Here is a 21,538-nt window from a genome sequence, read left to right on the forward strand (position 1 = left end):
AAATGCATCGAATTTACAGCCGACAGCCGCCAAAAATCCCCTCCACTTTTCATCAGCCGCCTTCGCCGCCCATCCCAGTGAAGGGATTTTTTCATTGTGGGAAATTTTCTAGGGATTTTTTCTGACGTGTGTAAAGCCGGTAGCGCGGCAAATTTCAAAAATTTAAGTGAAAAATCTACAGAAATCTGGAAAAAAACCTACCTACCTATACAGTTTAAATTTAAAAAGTAAAAGTAGACTAGAGAAGTAGACAAAGAACTTTCAGGCCAGAGGTTTTTTGTTTTTCTAGCAGCCAGTAATAGGATTATACAGTCCAGATTGACCGGAGCATTTGGTCTAGGGAAAAGTGCTTTCATTGGTAAGTTTTACCCTATCATTGACATTTGAAGATTTGAACAGCTTATGAACCATTCCATTGGCAGAATACAACACCAAGCAAGGAATGATAAAGCCTAGTATAGGTATATTCTGTAGTATCGTGCTCAAGACAGTATGTTGAAGACAACAAGGTTAGTTGGTACCATTAAACGTGTAATAATATTTTCAAAATATTCAAAAAATGGTTATCAGAATAACGGAATGGAATTGGAAAACTGCCCCGAATTTTTCGCACTTGAGTGTCTGTAGTATATTTAGTTAATTGACCTGTAGACCTCAGAAAGAGCCTACATACAGGTTCACAATGCTCCAAGAGAAGTAACCTCCTGAACAGAGGTAAATTGCAAACCCATAAAATAATACCTACCAACTACCTGTCTGAACTGTGCCATCTGCAATCAGGCCTAAAGGGTCTCTTTACCCTAACAGTAGGCAACTCCCATTGAATTCTCAAAAAACATTTATAAATTTACACACCTTACCTAGGATTTAAGCCACACTCTCCACTCTCCTGACCATTACCTACCAAAGATCAGTTGATAAGCCATTCTTTTTTATGTTCTTAGATCAGGTCTAGCATGGAAGCTAATGTTCACAATGTTGCAACCAAGAGGACATCCAGACCACCTCCTAGTAGTGCCGACAGAGAAAAAGAAGTGGACAAAAAATTGAGACGAGAATTCAATCGGCTTAATTCAAGTGACAATTTCATGGACAGTTTCAAACCGGAATACAGTCGTCGAGAGAACAGGAAGGTAGACATGGAAGTGAAAAATGCAGAGTAAGTTTTTATCTTCATACGAGACTTACAACTTGACAGATCTCTGTAATACAACACCTACTTGCCATTTTGCAGATCTCTGTTTTAAAATTAGTATATCATGTTTACTTACACTTGGTGCTTTTGGCACTGCTTAGGCACTATGATTTCAATATAATGTTAGGTATAAGAAGATTTGATTTTTGTCCTTTGAATTATTGAATTATGAATCCTCAAAAGGAAAAGCACTTTAAAGGAAGAAATTTCGGGGTAAAACAGGCTACTTAAAATTGTCACATTCCATCCTGATTCAAAATGGCGGCGGTTCAAAAACGTGAAGAAAATGGCCTAATAGGATGGTATTTCCGCCACGTTAATGAAATACGATAACTTTTTCAATAAAATTTGTTCACAGATCTTGGAAATTTTAACAGAAAAAGACCCTCCACCAAAATGTCTTCGAAAATCCCCAAGTCAGACGGTCACTCGTTAAAGGAACATTGGGAGATTGAGGATTGATTTGAAACACAAGGGATTAGAAGAGACAGGGAGAAGAAATTGATCACGAACACAGCAAGAAGAGAAGAGAAATGATAGAGAAGAGGAAGAGAAGGAGTTGGAGGAGAAAAAAAGGGAAAGAGCAAACGAGAGAAGGAGACGAAAGAAGGAGAAACTAAAGAGCAGGAGAAAAGAAGGATGTAGAGAAGGAAGTTTCACCAGTGGTGTGAGAGCTCGAAAATCCCCAAGTCAGACGGTCACTCGTTAAAGGAACATTGGGAGATTGAGGATTGTTTTGAAACATAAGGAAAGCAAACAGGGAGAAGAAATTGATCACGAATACAGCAAGAAGGGAAGAGAAGTGATAGAGAAGAGGAAGAGGAGGAGTTGGAGGAGAAAAAAGGGAAAGAGCAAGGAGAGAAGGAGACGAGAGAAGGAGAAACTAAAGAGCAGGAGAAAAGAAGGATGTAGAGAAGGAAGTTTCACCAGTGGTGTGAGAGACTTTAGATGGAGAAGAAATGAAGGATATGCAGGGAAATTTTTACAGAAGGCGTGAGGAACCTTCAGACTCTTTTGAAGTGGAAGACAAAGAAGAGGAAAGTTTCACCGTAGAAACAAAGGAAAGAAAGGGCGTCAAGGGGGTATTAGTTTGAGGTGATATGAAGAGACGATGTAGAGAAGGAAATTTCACCAGTGGTGTGAGAGACTTTAGACGGAGAAGAAATTAAGGATATGCAGGGAAATTTTTACAGAAGGCGTGAGGAACCTTCAGACTCTTTTGAAGTGGACGACAAAGAAGAGGAAAGTTTCACCGTAGAAACAAAGGAAAGAAAGGGCGTCAAGGGGGTATTAGTTTGAGGTGATATGAAGAGAGATTCAGATGTGCAGGGAAATTTTTACAGAAGGCGTGAGGAACCTTCAGACTCTTTTGAAGTGGAAGACAAAGAAGAGGAAAGTTTCACCGTAGAAACATTTCAGCATAATGGTATAGGTAATGTCCAGAATTTTCACCTCACCTCGACCTTGACAGAAATGTCTGACAAAGGTCGTTGATCTCGTTCATGGAAATGAAAATTACATCCCTTTTATGTTAGGAAGAAGAGGAAGGGAAAAAGAATGGATTGGAATGAATAAACAAATAGAAGAGAGATTAGTGGGAGAATAATGTGCCGGGATAACATGCAAGGTGAGAGTTAGCGATGTATTCTGCGTACCTAGCGAGAAGCAAAGAGAGAGACATCATTTGTAAATTTAAGTATATGGTGAAGTAATTTGTGTACACAGATTCCCACAATGTGCAAAAAGTTCGAGGCAGATAGACTTGAAAACTTTTCCGATACAAACACATTTTCCCATTTTTCCTTTCCTGTATTCTTCCTCTGTTCTCTCTTCTTGATAGGTAAAATATGGGTTTGAAAAAGAAGAAAAAAAAATAAATAAATAAATCGTTGCGAAATAACAAAATATTTATTTTTACTCAGTACAATAAAATTCATCAGTACACCAATATAATTATGTTTTATAAAAATAAATAGGTAGGTAGGTGACATCATTTGTAAATTTAAGTATATGGTGAAGTGATTTGTGTACACAGATTCCCACAATATGCAAAAAGTTCGAGGCAGATAGACTTGAAAACTTTTCCGATACAAACACATTTTCCCATTAAAAAATAATAAGAGTCAACTAGAAAACTAAAGACAGTGTCTTGATGTGCTCAAGACAGTATGTTGAAGGCAACAAGGTTAGTTGGTACCATTAAACGTGTAATGATATTTTCAAAATATATAAAAAAAATGGTTATCAGAATAACGGAATGGAATTGGAAAACTGCCCCGAATTTTTCGCACTTGAGTGTATATTGTCAGTTCAGAAACAAGTGTACACAGATTCCCACAATGTGCAAAAAGTTCGAGGCAGATAGACTTGAAAACTTTTCCGATACAAACACATTTTCCATTAAAAAATAATAAAGAGTCAACTAGAAAACTAAAGACAGTGTCTTGATGTGCTCAAGACAGTATGTTGAAGACAACAAGGTTAGTTGGTACCATTAAACGTGCAATAATATTTTCAAAATATTCAAAAAATGGTTATCAGAATAACGGAATGGAATTGGAAAACTGCCCCGAATTTTTCGCACTTGAGTGTATATTGTCAGTTCAGAAACAAAAGCTGATAAGTCTCTCTTTACATTTTCTTCAAGAGACATGTCATATATTTGTTGGTCTTGGTGATAGTTTGTAACATCAGAGTTATAAAGGGGAACAAGGCGTTTCCAAAATCTCAAATCAAAGTCACCAGCTCTTGTTTCCAAACCGAAAATGATGACAAAATCGTAAAGTGTACCTTCCTCTTCCTATAGGTAATATTTCTACAAAATTTCAAGAGACATGTCATATATTTGTTGGTCTTGGTGATCGTTTGTAACATCAGAGTTATAAAGGGGAACAAGGCGTTTCCAAAATCTCAAATCGAAGTCACCAGCTCTTGTTTCCAAACCGAAAATGATGACAAAATCGTAAAGTGTACCTTCCTCTTCCTATAGGTAATATTTCTACAAAATATACACTAATATGTACTTAATACAGTATGGTGGGAGCAGTGGATAGTCAACTTGATAGTAATTCTCTCATAATATAGCCCCAAATCACTTGCCCCATCCCATCTAAAGAACTTTTGACATATAATTGAGGGGTTTACACAAAAACGACTTCCAACCTATATAAGTCGTTTTCGCACCAAAGCCCTCAAATAACTTTACATGAAAGAATAAATACCACTTTTTCTCATTATTTCAATTGTGACTGTGAAGTGAAGACAAATGTGTCAGCTTAGCTTTCTACTTAGCAAGATAAAATATGCATTGTTAGCTTTTGACATATAATTGAGGGGTTTACACAAAAACGACTTCCAACCTATGTCTATAAGTCGTTTTTGCACCAAAGCCCTCAAATAACTTTATATGAAAGAATAAATACCACTTTTTCTCATTATTTCAATTGTTACTGTGAAGTGAAGACAAATGTGTCAGCTTAGCTTTCTACTTAGCAAGATAAAATATGCATTGTTAGCTTGCAAGTAACTAATGGGCCTAGCAAATTCATAAATCAAAAGGATAGGGTATATTTGGCTCAAACTATGGACAGTTTTGATTAAATCAAGCTTTCTGTGATGTCCGCAGTCTCATGTTGAAAGGGATGGATTATGAAAAAACAGAAAAAAAAACAATGGAGTTAAGAGAATCACCATGTAACTGCAGATTCAGACAAATGGGTTCATATTATTCTCCTTAAATTGGGTTTTATTATTTCAGAACAAAACAGCTTGATTTTTCTAAAACTGGCCCATTGTGCCTAGTGCCTAGAAGTTATATGCAACAGGAACCTTGGTGCTTGTTGCCTGACACCAATACAAATATGGCCCTCCTGAGTTTAATAAAGGGCAAAACATATTTAAGGTTGGCTAAACAGTGATACTAGGTAATCATTTAAAAAATATTTTTTCAATGCTTCATATATATTTTTTCAAGATTCTACAGCAAATCATAGTATAGTACAAGCAAAGGGACTTACAGGGACTTCTCTTCGCATGGTCCACGTTGTTTCTGCCTCACTTCCGGAGCTGGCTACTACTTCGTATCCAAGCTCACTCAATGCATTGATCACTTGGAGTGGATTGGCTGAGGAAAATAAATAAAAAATGTTGTTGTTGTTTGCAAATGTCGGGTTATTTGACTACTAGGTCATTTTACCTCTGGCTTCCCAATATTTACCTACAATGTCCTAAATTGGTTGCCCTCACCCCTGTATGAACTCATGACAATCTTTGTTAGAGACGGTAGTTAACACCACAATAAATAAAGGATGTTCCTTGTTTGTTTCAGCAATAGTTAATTACCTGCTTCTGAATGTGTTGTCATCCCTCATCCGAAGGTATGAAGCAACATTTAGCCCAATCAAATTTCTGTTTTCAACTTTGTAACTTGTAACCTAGTAGGTACCCGTGTAGGGCAAAGTTCTAGACATCTTTTACAATCAATCAAAATCAAGTCTTACTTGTACGTCTGCACCAAATGTAACCTAGTAGGTACCCGTGTAGGGCAAAGTTCTAGACATCTTTTACAATCAATCAAAATCAAGTCTTACTTGTACGTCTGCACCAATAAATTACGGCAAAAAATGTGAGTGTCTCGTCGTACTCCAAGTCATAAATAATACGAGAACACTTTGGTTTAATTTGGCACACACATACAAGTACATACTAACTTCATATACCATCACGATAATTTTCCTCATTGTTTTACAAGTACGGAAAATGATGCAGAATTAAAAATTTGCAATAAATTCATCTAATTTGAGCTGTTTCCTAGGGGGATTTTCACTCGAAAAAAGATGCTCTGATATTTCAAGGTAATAAATAATACGAGAACACTTTGGTTTAATTTGGCACACACATACAAGTACATACTAACTTCATATACCATCACGATAATTTTCCTCATTGTTTTACAAGTACGGAAAATGATGCAGAATTAAAAATTTGCAATAAATTCATCTAATTTGAGCTGTTTCCTAGGGGGATTTTCACTCGAAAAAAGATGCTCTGATATTTCAAGGTCCTCTGGGTTGGACATTGCCATTGTTTAAATGAGGCTGAAACTTCATTATGTACAACTACAATTTTCTTATCACGTACACCCAGTTAATTTCAACTATTTTCCTAATATTACTTAATTATTGTTGTTTTTTTGTATCAATTCTTGTCGTAATCATTCTTGAACATTTGCGTCACTTCACTATTTACTGTGATTTAGGTAGCTACATTTTATACTTGTCTATCTGTGAGTTCCAAATGGTCAGAGCCATTAAGGTGGGTCAGCTTGGATTTAGGTCTGTCTGGTTTCGTTTAATTTATATGCCCAATTAAACCTAGAAGGAAAACGATGAATTTTTAACCGAGTCACACCTCAGGATTTATAGCCAAATTGAAAGAGCGATCTGATGCAACTAATTTTATCTGATGGAAATATATTTCAAGGTCCTCTGGGTTGGACATTGCCATTGTTTAAATGAGGCTGAAACTTCATTATGTACAACTACAACTACAATTTTCTTATCACGTACACCCAGTTAATTGCAACTGATTTCCTAATATTACTTAATTATTGGTTTTTGTATCAATTTTGTCGTGATTCTTCTTGAATATCTGCGTCATTTCTCTATTATTTACTGTGATTTAGGTACTATAGTACTTGTCTATCTGTGAATTCCAAATGGTCAGGGCCATTAAGGTGGGTCAGCTTGGATTTAGGTCTGGTTTCGTTTAATTTATATGCCCAATTAAACCTAGAAGGAAAATGATGAATTTTTAACCGAGTCACACCTCAGGATTTATAGCCAAATTGAAAGAGCGATCTGATGCAACTAATTTTATCTGATGGAAATATAGAATACAGTCGTCGAGAGAACAGGAAGGTAGACATGGAAGTGAAAAATGCAGAGTAAGTTTTTATCCTCATACAAGACTTACAACTTGACAGATCTGTGTAATACAACACCTACTTGCCATTTTGCAGATCTCTGTTTTAAAATCAGTATATCATGTTTACTTACACTTGGTGCTTTTGGCACTGCTTAGGCACTGTGATTTCAATATAGCGTTAGGTATAAGAAGATTTGATTTTTGTCCTTTGAATTATTGAATTATGAATCCTCAAAAGGAAAAGCACTTTAAAGGAAGAAATTTCTTGGAATTTTCTGATTAAATATTTTCTGTTTACAGAAGGAGATCTCCTTTACTCTACGACAAAACTGGTGTCCTCGTGAACTCTGGAGAAGACCTGTGTGACTGTGGGGAACAATCGTGTGAAGGCTGCTTCTTCCCGTGTCCTAAATGTTACAGTTTGAAGTGTGGCCATGAGTGTCGGAAGAATCGGAAATGGCAATATGAAAGCAGCATTATAGAAGGCCATGATATACTGTACAAGAAATAGTGACTTGGGGCATACATGGTGCCAAATGTACAAACTGTAATACTCTGTGTAAATAGTAAGTAAATAAATACTGTAAATACTCTCAGAGAGAATGAATTTAGCCAAGTAACCAGTTTTTTTTTTTTTTTTACATTGTAGAATAAATTTTTCTAATCAGTAACTCCTTACATTTGCAACTAACAAATAAATTTCTTTTGTACATACCAAATTTGCATCGTTTTGATGTAAAATTAAAATTAAGTAAATAAATACAGTAAATGCCTGGACTTTTTGTTATCATACTCTCAGAGGCAATGAAATTAGCCAAGTAACCATTTTTTTTTTACATTGTAGAATAAATTTTCCTAATCAGTAACTCCTTACATTTGCAACTAACAAATAAATTTCTTTTGTACATACCAAATTTGCATCGTTTTGATGTAAAATTAAAATGAGAAAAACTCTCACCTAATAAACTAATATAACATTGTACTTGGTGCTTTTTAAGTAGTAGTCTTAACACAAGCATGTAATTTAAAGGGGATGATAGGTAAGTACTAGTATTAAGCCCAGAGTTCATTTGTACATCTAGTAAGTTTATAACCTGTAAAGCTTTTTATATAAGAATGAGACCAAGACACTGCATATAGGAAATTTAACAGGAACTAAATAAGCAAATTTATTAGAAAATAAAAATGTATCAAAATAGAAAAATTAGGTAAGAACAACCAAGAATTTTATAACTGACAGAAAAAATAACAATTCTCTTCGAAAAATAGGTAACAAAAGCTCAAAACTCTCATTTGTATGTCCATGACATAAATTAAAAAATCTCTAAGAAAAAATGAGCCCAGAGTTCATTTGTACATCTAGTAAGTTTATAACCTGTAAAGCTTTTTTATAAGAATGAGACCAAGACACTGCATATAGGAAATTTAACAGGAACTAAATGAGCAAATTTATTAGAAAATAAAAATGTATCAAAATAGAAAAAATAGGTAAGAACAACCAAGAATTTTATAACTGACAGAAAAAATAACAATTCTAATTCTCTTCGAAAAATAGGTAACAAAAGCTCAAAACTCTCATTTGTATGTCCATGACATAAATTAAAAAATCTCTAAGAAAAAATGAACACATTTGCTCATTTTATTGAGGATCCTTAGGTAAAAAAAAAAAAACAACTAAAGTACAAAATAGGATAAGTACATAAACCCCTTGGGGCTTTTGTGCATATACATGAAAATGAATAACAACAGAGATCTCAAGTTAAATATAACCATGTAAAAATGGACTAACTGTAGAGCTAAAATTACCACAAGACTAAGTACAATTACTTTATTTTCATCACTCATGTACTGAACTTGAGTCATGTAATGGGTAAACTGAACAATAAATTGACTTGAAACTAAGAGAAAAAAAAATGTAACAAATAAATATGTGTAATGTTGCTTCAATTTAAACTACATTCCACTCCATCACACTGATTTCATGGGTAAGAGCTTCATAATAATCTATATAAATAAAATTGTAGATTTGTCTGTACATTGCTTAGAATCGTGATTTTTTTTTTTTTTTTTTTTTTTTTTTTTTTTTTTTTTCCACATTTGCTTATTTTATTGAGGATCCTTAGGTAAAAAAAGCAACTGAAGTACAAAATAGGATAAGTACATAAACCCCTTGGGGCTTTTGTGCATATGCATGAAAATGAATAACAACGGAGATCTCAAGTTTCAAGTTAAATATAACCATGTAAAAATGGACTAACTGTAGAGCTAAAATTACCACAAGACTAAGTACAATTACTTTATTTTCGTCAATAACTCATGTACTGAACTTGAGTCATGTAATGGGTAAATTGAACAATAAATTGACTTGAAACTAAGAGAAAAAGATGTAACAAATAAATATGTGTAATATTGCTTCAATTTAAACAACATTCCACTCCATCGCACTGATTTCATGGGTAAGAGCTTCATAATAATCTATATAAAATATAAAATTGTAGATTTGTCTGTACATTGCTTAGAATCGTGACATTTTTAGTTATTCTTACTCCTTATGCATCCACGATTCCAAAAATCACATTAGAAAAATTTCTGTCTGTCTGTATGTCTGTTACACTAAATAGACCTTTGGTTGTCCTCTTTTCACGAGAAAACGGCTCGACCGATTTTGATGAAATTTGTGGTTGTTACGAAGAGTACTCAAGGTAACATAGGCTACTTAAAATTGTCACATTCCATCCTGATTCAAAATGGCGGCGGTTCAAAAACGTGAAGAAAATGGCCTAATAGACCCGTTTTTGTCCTCTTTTCACGAGAAAACGGCTCGACCGATTTTGATGAAATTTTTTGTGGTTGTTAAGAAAAGTACTCCGGGTGACATAGGCTACTTGAAATTTTCACATTCCATCCTGATTCAAAATGGCGGCGGTTCAAAAACGTGAAGAAAAAGGCCTAATACACCCGTTTTTGTCCTCTTTTCACGAGAAAACGGCTCAACCGATTTTGATGAAATTTTTTGTGGTTGTTAAGAAAAGTACTCCGGGTGACATAGGCTACTTGAAATTTTCACATTCAAACCTGATTCAAAATGGCGGCGGTTCGAAGTTATGCCTGTTATGCTGCTCTGTGAGACATGTCAGGGAGCGCGTAGCGCGACCGTGTGTGGTGTGTGTGTGTGGTGTGTGTGTGTGGTGTGTGTGTGTGTGTGTGTGTGTGTGTGTGTGTGTGTGTGTGTGTGTGTGTGTGTGTGTGTGTGTGTGTGTGTGTGTGTGTGTGTGTGTGTGTGTGTGTGTGTGTGTGTGTGTGTGTGTGTGTGTGTGTGTGTGTGTGTGTGTGTGTGTGTGTGTGTGTGTGTGTGTGTGTGTGTGTGTGTGTGTGTGTGTGTGTGTGTGTGTGTGTGTGTGTGTGTGTGTGTGTGTGTGTGTGTGTGTGTGTGTGTGTGTGTGTGTGTGTGTGTGTGTGTGTGTGTGTGTGTGTGTGTGTGTGTGTGTGTGCAGAGGACAATGAAAACTTCTTATCAGACTTTTCGAATCAAGTCGTTATCCTTGAAACCTCATATTGGAGAGGTTTCTGTATTGCAGCCAAGTCTCACGTGGTACCTAACTTCTTATACAAGTTCATATACTTGATAAGCTCTCCACGTTGTGGTATATCCAGCTCAATGTTCCTCGACATCCAGATCAACTCCAGAAGACATCTCTTCACGTCAATATAGCTGGCAATCACGTAACCTGCCGTGTTCTCTATATGTTTATGCAACGTCCTATACACTTCATCTTGATAGTAACTCAGAATAACAATCAACTGAACCTTGCTTGACTTGGCGTAACGCGTTACGATCTTTTTGAAACAGGCCGAGTCAAAGTCGACATTCTGTTCGATTTTGAGGGCGAACATTTCATTAAGAATATTAGCGATGGAGAGGAGACAGGAGTTCATTGTATTCTCATCCCGGTCGTTCAGATTCTTGCACTGTCGCAGCTCTGATAATATGAGAAAGCAAGGGTTGTACATGTTGTAGAATTTGTTCTGCACAACGCTTGTGTTGGTTTTCAGGACGAATCCGTGCACTTTGTCGGATGCCGTGTCCCTTTGTTCAGTAGGGGAAGTAAGCGGAGTTTTCACTAGAGTAGACACTGGAGGTGATTCAACTTCTAATTCTTCCTCTGAATCTACAATGATAGTGTCTACGTATTCCATTTCAGGAGTAGTTTTCTTACTGTCCTTTTCATCTGGTTTTGTTGGTTTGGATTTCAGAAGACCAGCATTCATTGGGATAGGAGATAGAATAACTCTGCAGTCAAAATTGATGGGTGTCTTTGTGGCACTAGAGTTGTCGCGAAATTCCAATCACTTTGGCAATTCGCGAACTTCGCAAATTTCGCGAATTCGCGGTCTCAATCCAAAATCTGATGTTACTATATCATTCATGAAGGAAAAACATTAGGTATGAAATGATTTGTCACACAGTTCATTTCAACCACTTTGTCGATTCGCGAATTTCGCGAACTCGTGAAAAATGGTCTTTATCCTAAATCTGATGTTACCACATGATTTATGAAGGAAAAACACTGTGAAATAATATGTCACATAAATAGGTACATTTCAGCTAGTTTTGATGTTTGCGGAATTTGCAAAACCACAAATCACAAAAAATGAATAAATAGTCAATTGTACATGAAATTTTATGTGGAATAATAATAATATGCAATAAAAATTTGGTGTTCTCATTTGAAATTCCAAAGTTGGTACCAAGTTTGCGGGTTTGGTGAACTTGGTCACAAATTTCAATATTGCAAAAAAATTCTTTGCAAAAATCAAAGAGATACAGGTTTTTTTTATTTTTTGAAAACTCCAATAGATTCGGAGCAATTTGAGTGGGTCATACATTGGTGGACACCCTGTATACATTTCATATGATTTGTCTCATTTATAACTTATCAAAATCAAGCAAAATTCAAAGGTCCAATGGCTATGTATTCCCTATTAGGATGTTTTAATCATCACACAAGTTTACCATCATCAGGCTCAGGTTCAGGGAATTCTTTTCTCATAGTCCACAAGAATTCATTCTGACCTGCGGTAGTAGAAGCTACAACTTGATATCCAAGAACTTCGAGAGCCGTTAGGATAACACAAGGATGTTTATAATATTGAACGGTCACTTGATTGCTGATCTCACAAGAGAAACGCTCCAACTGTGTGATGTCTTCGCCTGAAATGAAACAGAAATATTTTAATGATTTCACCAACATATTCAAGTTTTTAACAGAATAACTTAAGTATGAAGGCCACAATTGTTTTTATTTCAACTTTCAATCAAGTGTCAAATTCAGTGGCAATAATATTGCACAAGTTGGATTCCACAAGAGACTTGGTGTACCTAGTGATGTCTTCACCTGAAATGAAACAAATATTTTTCACCAACATATTCAAGTTTTTAACAGAATAACTTAAGTATGAAGGCCACGGTTGTTTTTATTTCAACTTTCAATCAAGTGTCAAATTCAGTGGCAATAATATTGCACAAGTTGGATTCCACAAGAGACTTGGTGTACCTATGAACACAAAAAGTCACAGACAAGCCTCTTGCTTAAGTAACTCTTTAGCTGTTTGCTTTTTCAACAGAATTTTAATGTCAAATAGAAAAAAATAAAGTTAGGTAATACCTATAACATTATTTTCTGACCTTCTGCACTAGAAAAATTAACACCAAATTCTTTACAGACAAAAATACAATAAAACAAACTTGTAAGAATATACCTACTCTAAGTATTACTTGCTTAAATCAATAACTTACTTTTCAAGCCGGACACTGAAACTTTCCAGAAGGGGTTGTCTACAAACGGTGCCAAATTACCTTTGACGAGAATATATGGCATTTAGAACGGAAACCATCAGAATGGAAAGGAAATGACAGGGTAGCTTGATAGGAAATCAATAGATGTCAAGATGTGCTGATATGTAGAGTGAAGCTTGAAGATAAGGAATGTTGTTTTGTAATGTTTACTATTTCTAGTCTGAATGCAGGCAAGGCCCAAGATAAAACAGTTCAGATAAAATGTTGACAGTCACCTTTATGCCTTGAGGTATTTCTAAGTGAAGGTAGGATGTACAGACTCACAGAGGTGTACCTATTGGTAAATTTAGCTCCTGAAATTAACTACTGCACTTTACAGTTTCTAGTTTCTACTTCAGTTACCTCTTTCTTGAAAATCAATAAAATCATTAGCAAGATGAATAAAAATAAATAAAACAAAATTTTAGAAACAGAAATGCCAAATCCATTCAAATATTTCAAATTCAAATGCATCGAATTTACAGCCGACAGCCGCCAAAAATCCCCTCCACTTTTCATCAACCGCCTTCGCCGCCCATCCCAGTGAAGGGATTTTTTCATAGTGGGAAATTTTCCAGGGATTTTTTCTGACGTGTGTAAAGCCGGTAGCGCGGCAAATTTCAAAAATTTAAGTGAAAAATCTACACTAATCTACAGAAATCTGGAAATTTGGAAAAAAAAACCTGACCTATACAGTTTAAAAAGTAAAAGTAGACTAGATAAGTACACGAAGAACTTTCAGGCTAAAGGTTTTTTGTTTTTCTAGCAGCCAGTAATAGGATTATACAGTCTACATTGACCGGAGCATTTGATCTAGGGAAAAGTGCTTTCATTGGTAAGTTTTACCCTATCATTGACATTTGAAGATTTGAACAGCTTATGAACCATTCCATTGGCAGAGAGACCAGCATTCATTGGGATAGGAGATAGAATAACTCTGCAGTCAAAATTGATGGGTGTCTTTGTGGCACTAGAGTTTTTTCCTTCACTCAATGACACTTGTTTCCGTTTGGGCTCCAGCTCTTTTCTCGTATCTTCCGCTACTTTATGTGTATCTTGTTTCCGTTTGGGTTCCAGCTCTTTTCTCGTATCTTCCGCTACTTTATGTGTATCTTGTTTCCGTTTGGGTTCCAGCTCTTTTCTCGTATCTTCCACTACTTTATGTGTATCTTGTTTCCGTTTGGGTTCCAGCTCTTTTCTCGTATCTTCCGCTACTTTATGTGTATCTTGTTTCCGTTTGGGTTCCAGCTCTTTTCTCGTATCTTCCGCTACTTTATGTGTATCTTGTTTCCGTTTGGGTTCCAGCTCTTTTCTCGTATCTTCCGCTACTTTCTGTTTATCTTGTTTCTTAGGAGATTCTTTTTCTTTACAGTTTGCTGACTTGTCTTTCACAAGATTACTATGCTTGACTCTGTTTTTCTTTTTTACTGACTCAGCACCATCGATTTCCTTTTCGGGTGGGTTCTCTAGCTCGCCATTCTTTTCATTTAGAATCAAATCTGTTGACGGGATTACTATGCTTGACTCTGTTTTTATTTTTTACTGACTCAGCACCATCGATTTCCTTTTCGGGTGGGTTCTCTAGCTCGCCATTCTTTTCATTTAGAATCAAATCTGTTGACGATTTTTTACTGACTCAGCACCATCGATTTCCTTTACGGGTGGGTTCTCTAGCTCGCCATTCTTTTCATTTAGAATCAAATCTGTTGACGTATGCACTGTCGGAACTTGTTCGCTATTTGGAATTTGTTTGGCACTAGACATGCTTTCTTCTGATGACGTTCTCATGTTCTCGTGTATGATTTCAACTTGGACACATTCGTCCAAATCTATATTTGAAGAATCTGTATTACTGGGAGACTTTTCCACAAATTTGTCCTGTTCTTCAGAGGCTTTTTCCACAGACCTTGGTTGATAGACGGGTCTAGTAGCTATTAATGTTTCAGTGAAGCACATGTTTAACCATTCCTCAAAGGTTGAGTACAGCAAAAGAGACGAAGGTACATTCGTGGTCAGTACCGTTGGATGCATACTTCGGCTGTTGAAAGGCAAGTCATTTGGTAAGCTTGGAATCGCATAGTTTGCACTGTTCAAAGCTTGAGATGAGGCAGGGGGGACATTAATAAAATTCCCACTTGCGTTCAAATACTCAGGGCGACGATTGTTTTTATTATTGTTGATAGCCGTTGCGACACCACTTGATAGATTGTTCTCATTAGAGTTTACTAGATTTCTTGGAATCACCTGATTGTTTGGAAACTGATCATTTCCTGTGCTGGACTTTAGACTAGCATCCTGAATGCTTCCGTCTGCACTATCTATCCCCGAGGAATCAGTCTCCTTAAGATATCTTTGAACAATTTCCCTAGGTGTTAATATTCGTAATGTTACTGGAGGTTCCTTAGCCGATGGTGTTTGGAATGCAGATGTAAGTGTAGGACAGTTAGCAAGTTCTTCCTGCCTATGCCTCTCATAGTCAAGTTGAGCTTTAGTTAACAAAGCTTCAGTGGTTAGCTCAACCTCAGGAGTTAATAAGGGACAGTCCATGCCAAGATGACTTTCAACAAGTTCACTCGGTCTTGTTGTTTCTACACAGATTCTTTTCGGCTCATTTCCAGAAACATCTTCATATGGTCTTTTGGGCGATTTTAATGGATTTTCAGTTTGCTGTGTATGATTTTCAGAGATAATAGACTTTTCCACTTCAGTATTGGGTAAAGTTTCCTCAGATTCCTCTTTGGGTACAATGTTTTCTTGGGCGGTTTCCAAAACTGTTGTTGCAATTTCGGGTTGTGGTTCTTCGGATGTATTAGCAGTTACAGGAGCAGCATTCGGTGCTAACTGATTTCCCGTGATTGATGGAGGGAGTTGGATGTCATCTAGCTCTTTTTTGGGTGACTTGGGAGCTTCGTAAGGTTCTTCGACCGTTTCTTTTTCTCTAGCGATCTCTTTTGATTTCAGAGAATCTTCAGCGGCAGGAATGGTGATGTTTGGCAAAGTTGTTTCGTTTTTAGAACCAATTTTTCTAGCAACCTCTTTGGATTTCAGAGAATCTTCAACAACCACTGCAGGAATGGTGATCGGTGTCAAAGTTGATTCGTTTTTAGACCAAAGACAAGGTAACTCAGAATTTACTTTTCCTTGTTGGATGCTGTAGGAATGGTGATCGGTGTCAAAGTTGATTCGTTTTTAGACCAAAGACAAGGTAACTCAGAATTTACTTTCCCTTGTTGGAGTTCGATTGAATCCAGCGCTATTTTTTGGTTGGGCTGCCTCTTCTCTGGAAACTCTTTTGGTTTCGGGACACTATGTGATTGAGATGTTTTTCTTTCATGGGAGACGTGTTTAGCTGGTTTACAAGCAGAAAGCGAATGTTTATCTGTTCCTTTATCTTCAATGATGGGTTTGCGTTTCAATAACTCCACGACAGGTGTGGGGATTTTATTGACTGGCAAAGTTGGTACTCCTTTTGGATCTGAATCCATCTTTTCACGTTGATTACTAACAGTGGTTGTGTCAAGTCTAGAGTTCGTCAAATTTTTCTCAGGAAGTTTTTTCTTCAAATGATCGCCATGTAAAGATGATTTGTGACTTGCTGATTTTATTGGCTGACGAATAGAATTAGGAAGGTGATGGCTCGGTTTTTTTGGTTCCATGGGAATCGCCAAAGAAGCCTTTTCTTTTAAATTGTTTTTAAACGTATTATTAGAGATTGATTTTTGTCGAGGATCAAATGATATTTTTTGTACAACTTTGTCTTTCAGAGAAGAGGACACCAACTGATTAGTAGGTTTGTTAGGGATATTTGGGCTACTTTTGGTTGCCTGTGATTTTATTTGCACAAGTTTTTGTTGACTTCCATGTTCTTTCCGCTTGACTTTATTGTCATTTTCTTTTTCAATTGGACATCCTGTGGGTTTTTGATTATTATTTGAAATTTTTGGTACATGTTCAAGAGAAGTTTGCGAAGGTGAAGTTTGCGATTGTTTTACAATGTAATCTTGGATTGATGAGTATTTAGAAGTTACACCTGTTTCTTTTCCCACTTCAGTGTTATTAGAGCCATTATCTTTCAACTCAGTTTCATTGCTGTTTTTTGTCTCGACAGGATTTTCCAAAGTCTGTTCCACGTCCTTGCAATTTTTTCGCTGAAGATATTCTTCTAGTGTTAGATTGGATTTGCTTCTGCAGTCATTGTTGTTGGAGTTATTCTGATCATCTGCTGTTCCATTGACTCTTGACACGCGTCTTTTGCCTTTTGTTATTTTTGAAGCCGTAACTACTTTGGTTTTCTCAGGATTTTGTCCCAGCCTGATATAGTTCTGTAGTCCCCACTTACACTTGTTGGTAATTATTTCTCCTTTGTCAGATCTATTTGTTTCTTCGTTAGTTTGAGGATGTACCGCTGTTATCTCACGAACGTTGTGATTTCTATTCTGGTCTGATTTGATATTTTTTAGAGTGGAGCCATTACGTTCAGTTGTGTTATTGCTGTTACTGTCCACTATGTTTGTACTTCGTTCAGGATTGATGATATCAACTAGACTGCTTCGGAAAGACACGTGCTTGATTTCTTTATTACTTGAACTTTCTTTGTTTGTAAGACTTTTTGCATTGTTGTTCTGACAATTGCGAGGAAGAGATGGTAATGTGTGTTTTGGCATCAAATCCTTCGTTTTCTCCATTGAATCTGAGTTACTACTAGATGCATCAATTGTATTCGAGCCGTTCGACATTTTCTGCAGTTTCCAATCCAGGTAAGTACTATGTCGCCTAGGAGGAGCTTGGTTAGTAGTGGTGATACTTTTGCTATCAGATAATGATGATCTTCTTTTCAGTATTGGTTTCAATGTCACACTCTGGCGGGTAGAATGAACACTGAAATTTTTGTTCTCTGCGGTTTTCTCACTTTCATTAGAAACACCAGTTTTCATTTGACTTGTGTTGTTTACATTGGTATTTTCACATTCTGCTGCGTTGAAACTACATCGATTTTTCTTAAACGATTCTTTGAATTTTTCATCCAAAATGTTATTTTTGATTTGAATTCTATGGATATTTTCACGCTGTGAACTTGTTGTTTCATCAGTTTGTTTGTTGATTAGGTGTACTTTCTTTGGAACATTTTCTTCGGGAATCGCAGCTTTCCTTTTTATAGCATTGTGTTTTATGATCAAGTCACATTTCTTTTGTGCTTCTTGCAGTAGTGATGCAGTAGATTCTTTTTGTTTTTCGCAAGAATCTTTGTTACCTCCAGTCTTGTGCTCATTCTGGTTTTTAGGTGAGGAACAAATACTAGATGAATTATTTTCTTTCTTAGAATGAAGTGGTTTGCTGAGCTTTAAATGTTTGATTAAAGTAGGCACATCAGATCCTATTGAATCTAAATCAATTGAAATTTTCATCCTCTTGGAATTTGAAAGGATGTCCTTATTACTACTACTATTTTTTCATCCAAAATGTTATTTTTGATTTGAATTCTATGGATATTTTCACGCTGTGAACTTGTTGTTTCATCAGTTTGTTTGTTGATTAGGTGTACTTTCTTTGGAACATTTTCTTCGGGAATCGCAGCTTTCCTTTTTATAGCATTGTGTTTTATGATCAAGTCACATTTCTTTTGTGCTTCTTGCAGTAGTGATGCAGGTCAGTTTGTTTGTTGATTAGGTGTACTTTCTTTGGAACATTCTCTTCGGGAATCGCAGCTTTCCTTTTTATAGCATTGTGTTTTATGATCAAGTCACATTTCTTTTGTGCTTCTTGCAGTAGTGATGCAGTAGATTCTTTTTGTTTTTCGCAAGAATCTTTGTTACCTCCAGTCTTGTGCTCATTCTGGTTTTTAGGTGAGGAACAAATACTAGATGAATGATTTTCTTTCTTAGAATGAAGTGGTTTGCTGAGCTTTAAATGTTTGATTAAACTAGGCACATCAGATCCTATTGAATCTAAATCAATTGAAATTTTCATCCTCTTGGAATTTGAAAGGATGTCCTTATTACTACTACTATTTCTTTTTACATTACTTTTGGGAGGATTTATTCCTTGTTTGATATCTGTGGTTTTATCACTATCACTTGGACGGCGCTTGATTTTGTTATGCGTTTTAGATTTTTCCTTCACGAATGTTTCGTGTTGTTTTAGTATCTCTTCAGAAATATTATAGTTCGACGATTTCATTGATGGCCTTGGTTCGAACAGCACTGATTGTTGTGAAACTTCTACAGGTTCAGTATTGTTTTCTGGATTTATTTCTGCGTTTGATGTACGAACGTCCAAATTGTATTTGTGGTTCCTTCTTTCAATTCTCTTCAAAGGGTGCTTCTTTGTTCTTTTGTATTTCTTTACCAAGTTTATAATTAGGTTTGTCAATTCCTGTTCACTTTCTGATGACGAGTTCTCATGCGATTTCTCTTCTGAATATGAAGAATCGTTTTCCTTTTCGCAGATTACCTTCGGATTGCTCAAGTTGGTATCTTGGTGTGAAAAGTGTTGGTAGTGTAACATGGCTATACAATACTGACACTGGCTAGTTTTTGTGCAATGGCAATGTATTTTATCTGATCCAGCAATGGCTATACAATTTGAGGTGTTATCATTCAGAAAGGTTTCTCGACAACAGTTACTAAAATTTTGACAAGTTGCTCCTGTTTTACAAGTACAGCTCTCTTTGAATATAGATGAAGGAGGATTAATATTTACTTCTGATCGTCTAGGATCTCGGTCAACATTACCAAAACAAGTTTCCGGAATATGTTTATTGGAACGTTTTTTTATTTTTCGTTTAATTTTCTCTCGTGATTGTTTATTCTGTATGTGAGGGTTGCCACGTTCTCCGTTGTATTTTTTACCATGTTGGAATCTTGTGTTCTTGTTACTCCCATGATTTTTATCTGCAGATTTACCACTGCAGTGTTGGCCATAGAAGTTGTACTGTTGATACGAACCATTTGTGCATTGGTGGTAATTCATTGGGTGTTGATAATTGCCTCTATAATATTTAAGGACAAAATCGGCACCTGGTTCTTGATCCAAGCTTTGATTTTGTTTTGTACTCTCGTAAGTTTTGTACTCTCGATAAACTGATTTTGCTTCAATCACTGTTTTGTGGTACTTTTTCTTTTTCCTTTTGGTTTTCTTCTTTTCCGCAAAGACATTGTTTTCTTTGGTTGTGTCGTTGTTGTTTTCATCTCCCAGAGCTTCATGTTTACTATTAGGATTGGTACTATTCATGTTCATACCAGCTGTAAATTCACTTGTACTATTTGTTACTTTATCACCGTTCTCCAAATCTGTTGGAACCTTTTCTTCGTGTTCATTGCTATCAATGGTTTCAATATTTTCATCTGATGGTTTATCTTGCTCTCTTTGCTCTTTGTCATTAACACCAATCATACTATGTTTATCTTTAGAATCATTTGTATTTACTCCTTCTGATTTATTGTCCGTAATTATTATCAACCCATTTTCTAAATCATCATTTTCTGATTTTTTCTTGGAAGCGGTGTCATCCTTCTTTTCAGCAGTATCTACTTGGCTCTTCAAATGCTCCGTCTCGTTGGTTATTTAGTAATTATTATCAACCCATTTTCTAAATCATCATTTTCTGATTTCTTCTTGGAAGCGGTGTCATCCTTCTTTTCAGCAGTATCTACTTGGCTCTTCAAATGCTCCGTCTCGTTGGTTATTTCATCTGCAATTGTACATATGACCTCATTAAGAATCACCTCTTTTGATTCGATATATGGTAATTCTTCATTCGCATCATCCTCGTGTACTAACAATGTTTTGATGATTGATTTTTCTTCCTTTTTGTCGTCCTTTCCAAGTAGTGGTTATTTCATCTGCAATTGTACATATGACCTCATTGAGAATCACCTCTTTTGATTCGATGTATGGTAATTCTTCATTCGCATCATCCTCGTGTACTAACAATGTTTTGATGATTGATTTTTCTTCCTTTTTGTCGTCCTTTCCAAGTATTTTATTGTTCTCTGTTTTTTCACGATTGATTTCACTTGGAGTTAAATAGTTTGTACTGTCTTCATCTGGAATATTACTAGTAATCGCATCCATGTTTGACTCTAAATCTGTTGAATTATCCTGTCCTCCTCTTCTCTTCGATTTCGGGACGATAAGATATATATGTTGTTACAGTTCCTTCTATTAAACCTCTTGAGAGAGGGAAAAGAACTAAACCTGTGAATGGAGCAGTTGCAAATGGGTAAAAACTATAACTAAATGGTAGATTCCTATGTAAAAAGTTGGGAAAAATCCAAATCCGAGGTCAAACCTCCGAAAAAAATAACTGTAAAAGGTCGAAAATTCAATTTTTATTTTCCGTTCTAATGAAAGAGTTCAAAGATGTGTGACGTCAGACTAGTCAAAACTCCGAAAAAAATAACTGTAAAAGGTCGAAAATTCAAAATTTATTTTCCGTTCTAATGCGCCTGCGCCTCCGCAAGCGTGCTTGCGGAGGCGCAGAAAGAAATGCGCATAAACACATCAATGTGTTGCCTGCGAGGGAGCTTTGCTCGGGACATTTGATGTGACGTCATCGCCTGCGGGAGCGTATGCCGTGACGT

The 21,538-nt window shown here is 36.2% G+C and overlaps 3 protein-coding genes across 5 annotated transcripts; 1 reads left to right on the plus strand and 2 right to left on the minus strand.

Annotated features, from left to right (window-relative positions):
- The first annotated feature begins 200 nt into the window (after positions 1–200).
- Positions 201–8,458, plus strand: LOC103516270 (ARL14 effector protein). 3 transcript variants are annotated; one of them, XM_026828718.1, is made up of 4 exons: positions 201–358; positions 950–1,159; positions 7,421–7,707; positions 7,889–8,458. In XM_026828718.1, the coding sequence occupies exons 2-3, from the start codon at positions 957–959 to the stop codon at positions 7,629–7,631; spliced, it is 414 nt and encodes a 137-aa protein (XP_026684519.1). In that variant the 5' UTR covers positions 201–358; positions 950–956; the 3' UTR covers positions 7,632–7,707; positions 7,889–8,458. The 3 variants fall into 3 exon arrangements, with proteins under 3 accessions (XP_026684519.1, XP_026684517.1, XP_026684518.1); XM_026828716.1 differs by having other exon boundaries at positions 202–358; positions 945–1,159; XM_026828717.1 differs by having other exon boundaries at positions 202–358; positions 945–1,159; positions 7,421–7,693; positions 7,869–8,458.
- A 3,662-nt stretch (positions 8,459–12,120) lies between these two features.
- LOC103516275 lies at positions 12,121–13,392 on the minus strand. The gene is made up of 2 exons (XM_008481238.2): positions 12,918–13,392; positions 12,121–12,332 (listed from the first exon to the last, which is right to left on the minus strand). The coding sequence occupies exons 1-2, from the start codon at positions 12,997–12,999 to the stop codon at positions 12,121–12,123; spliced, it is 294 nt and encodes a 97-aa protein (XP_008479460.1). The 5' UTR covers positions 13,000–13,392.
- A 5,168-nt stretch (positions 13,393–18,560) lies between these two features.
- LOC103516277 (uncharacterized protein PF11_0213-like) lies at positions 18,561–21,046 on the minus strand. The gene is made up of 2 exons (XM_026828721.1): positions 20,793–21,046; positions 18,561–20,519 (listed from the first exon to the last, which is right to left on the minus strand). The coding sequence occupies exons 1-2, from the start codon at positions 21,027–21,029 to the stop codon at positions 18,561–18,563; spliced, it is 2,196 nt and encodes a 731-aa protein (XP_026684522.1). The 5' UTR covers positions 21,030–21,046.
- Between the last annotated feature and the right edge of the window lie 492 nt (positions 21,047–21,538).

This window comes from Diaphorina citri, unplaced genomic scaffold (genome assembly GCF_000475195.1).
Source record: "Diaphorina citri unplaced genomic scaffold, Diaci psyllid genome assembly version 1.1 scaffold1532, whole genome shotgun sequence".
Classification (NCBI taxonomy): domain Eukaryota; kingdom Metazoa; phylum Arthropoda; class Insecta; order Hemiptera; family Psyllidae; genus Diaphorina; species Diaphorina citri.

Bases quoted from the DNA above. Each gene is read 5' to 3' on its own strand.
- LOC103516270 (XM_026828718.1), top strand. From the start codon at position 957: ATGGAAGCTAATGTTCACAATGTTGCAACCAAGAGGACATCCAGACCA. The intron at 1,160-7,420 runs GTAAGTTTTTAT...TTCTGTTTACAG, and splicing joins ATGGAAGTGAAAAATGCAGA to AAGGAGATCTCCTTTACTCT.
- LOC103516275 (XM_008481238.2), bottom strand. From the start codon at position 12,999: ATGCCATATATTCTCGTCAAAGGTAATTTGGCACCGTTTGTAGACAAC. The intron at 12,333-12,917 runs GTAAGTTATTGA...GTTTCATTTCAG, and splicing joins TTCAGTGTCCGGCTTGAAAA to GCGAAGACATCACACAGTTG.
- LOC103516277 (XM_026828721.1), bottom strand. From the start codon at position 21,029: ATGGATGCGATTACTAGTAATATTCCAGATGAAGACAGTACAAACTAT. The intron at 20,520-20,792 runs ATAACCACTACT...AATAATTACTAA, and splicing joins TATGTACAATTGCAGATGAA to ATAACCAACGAGACGGAGCA.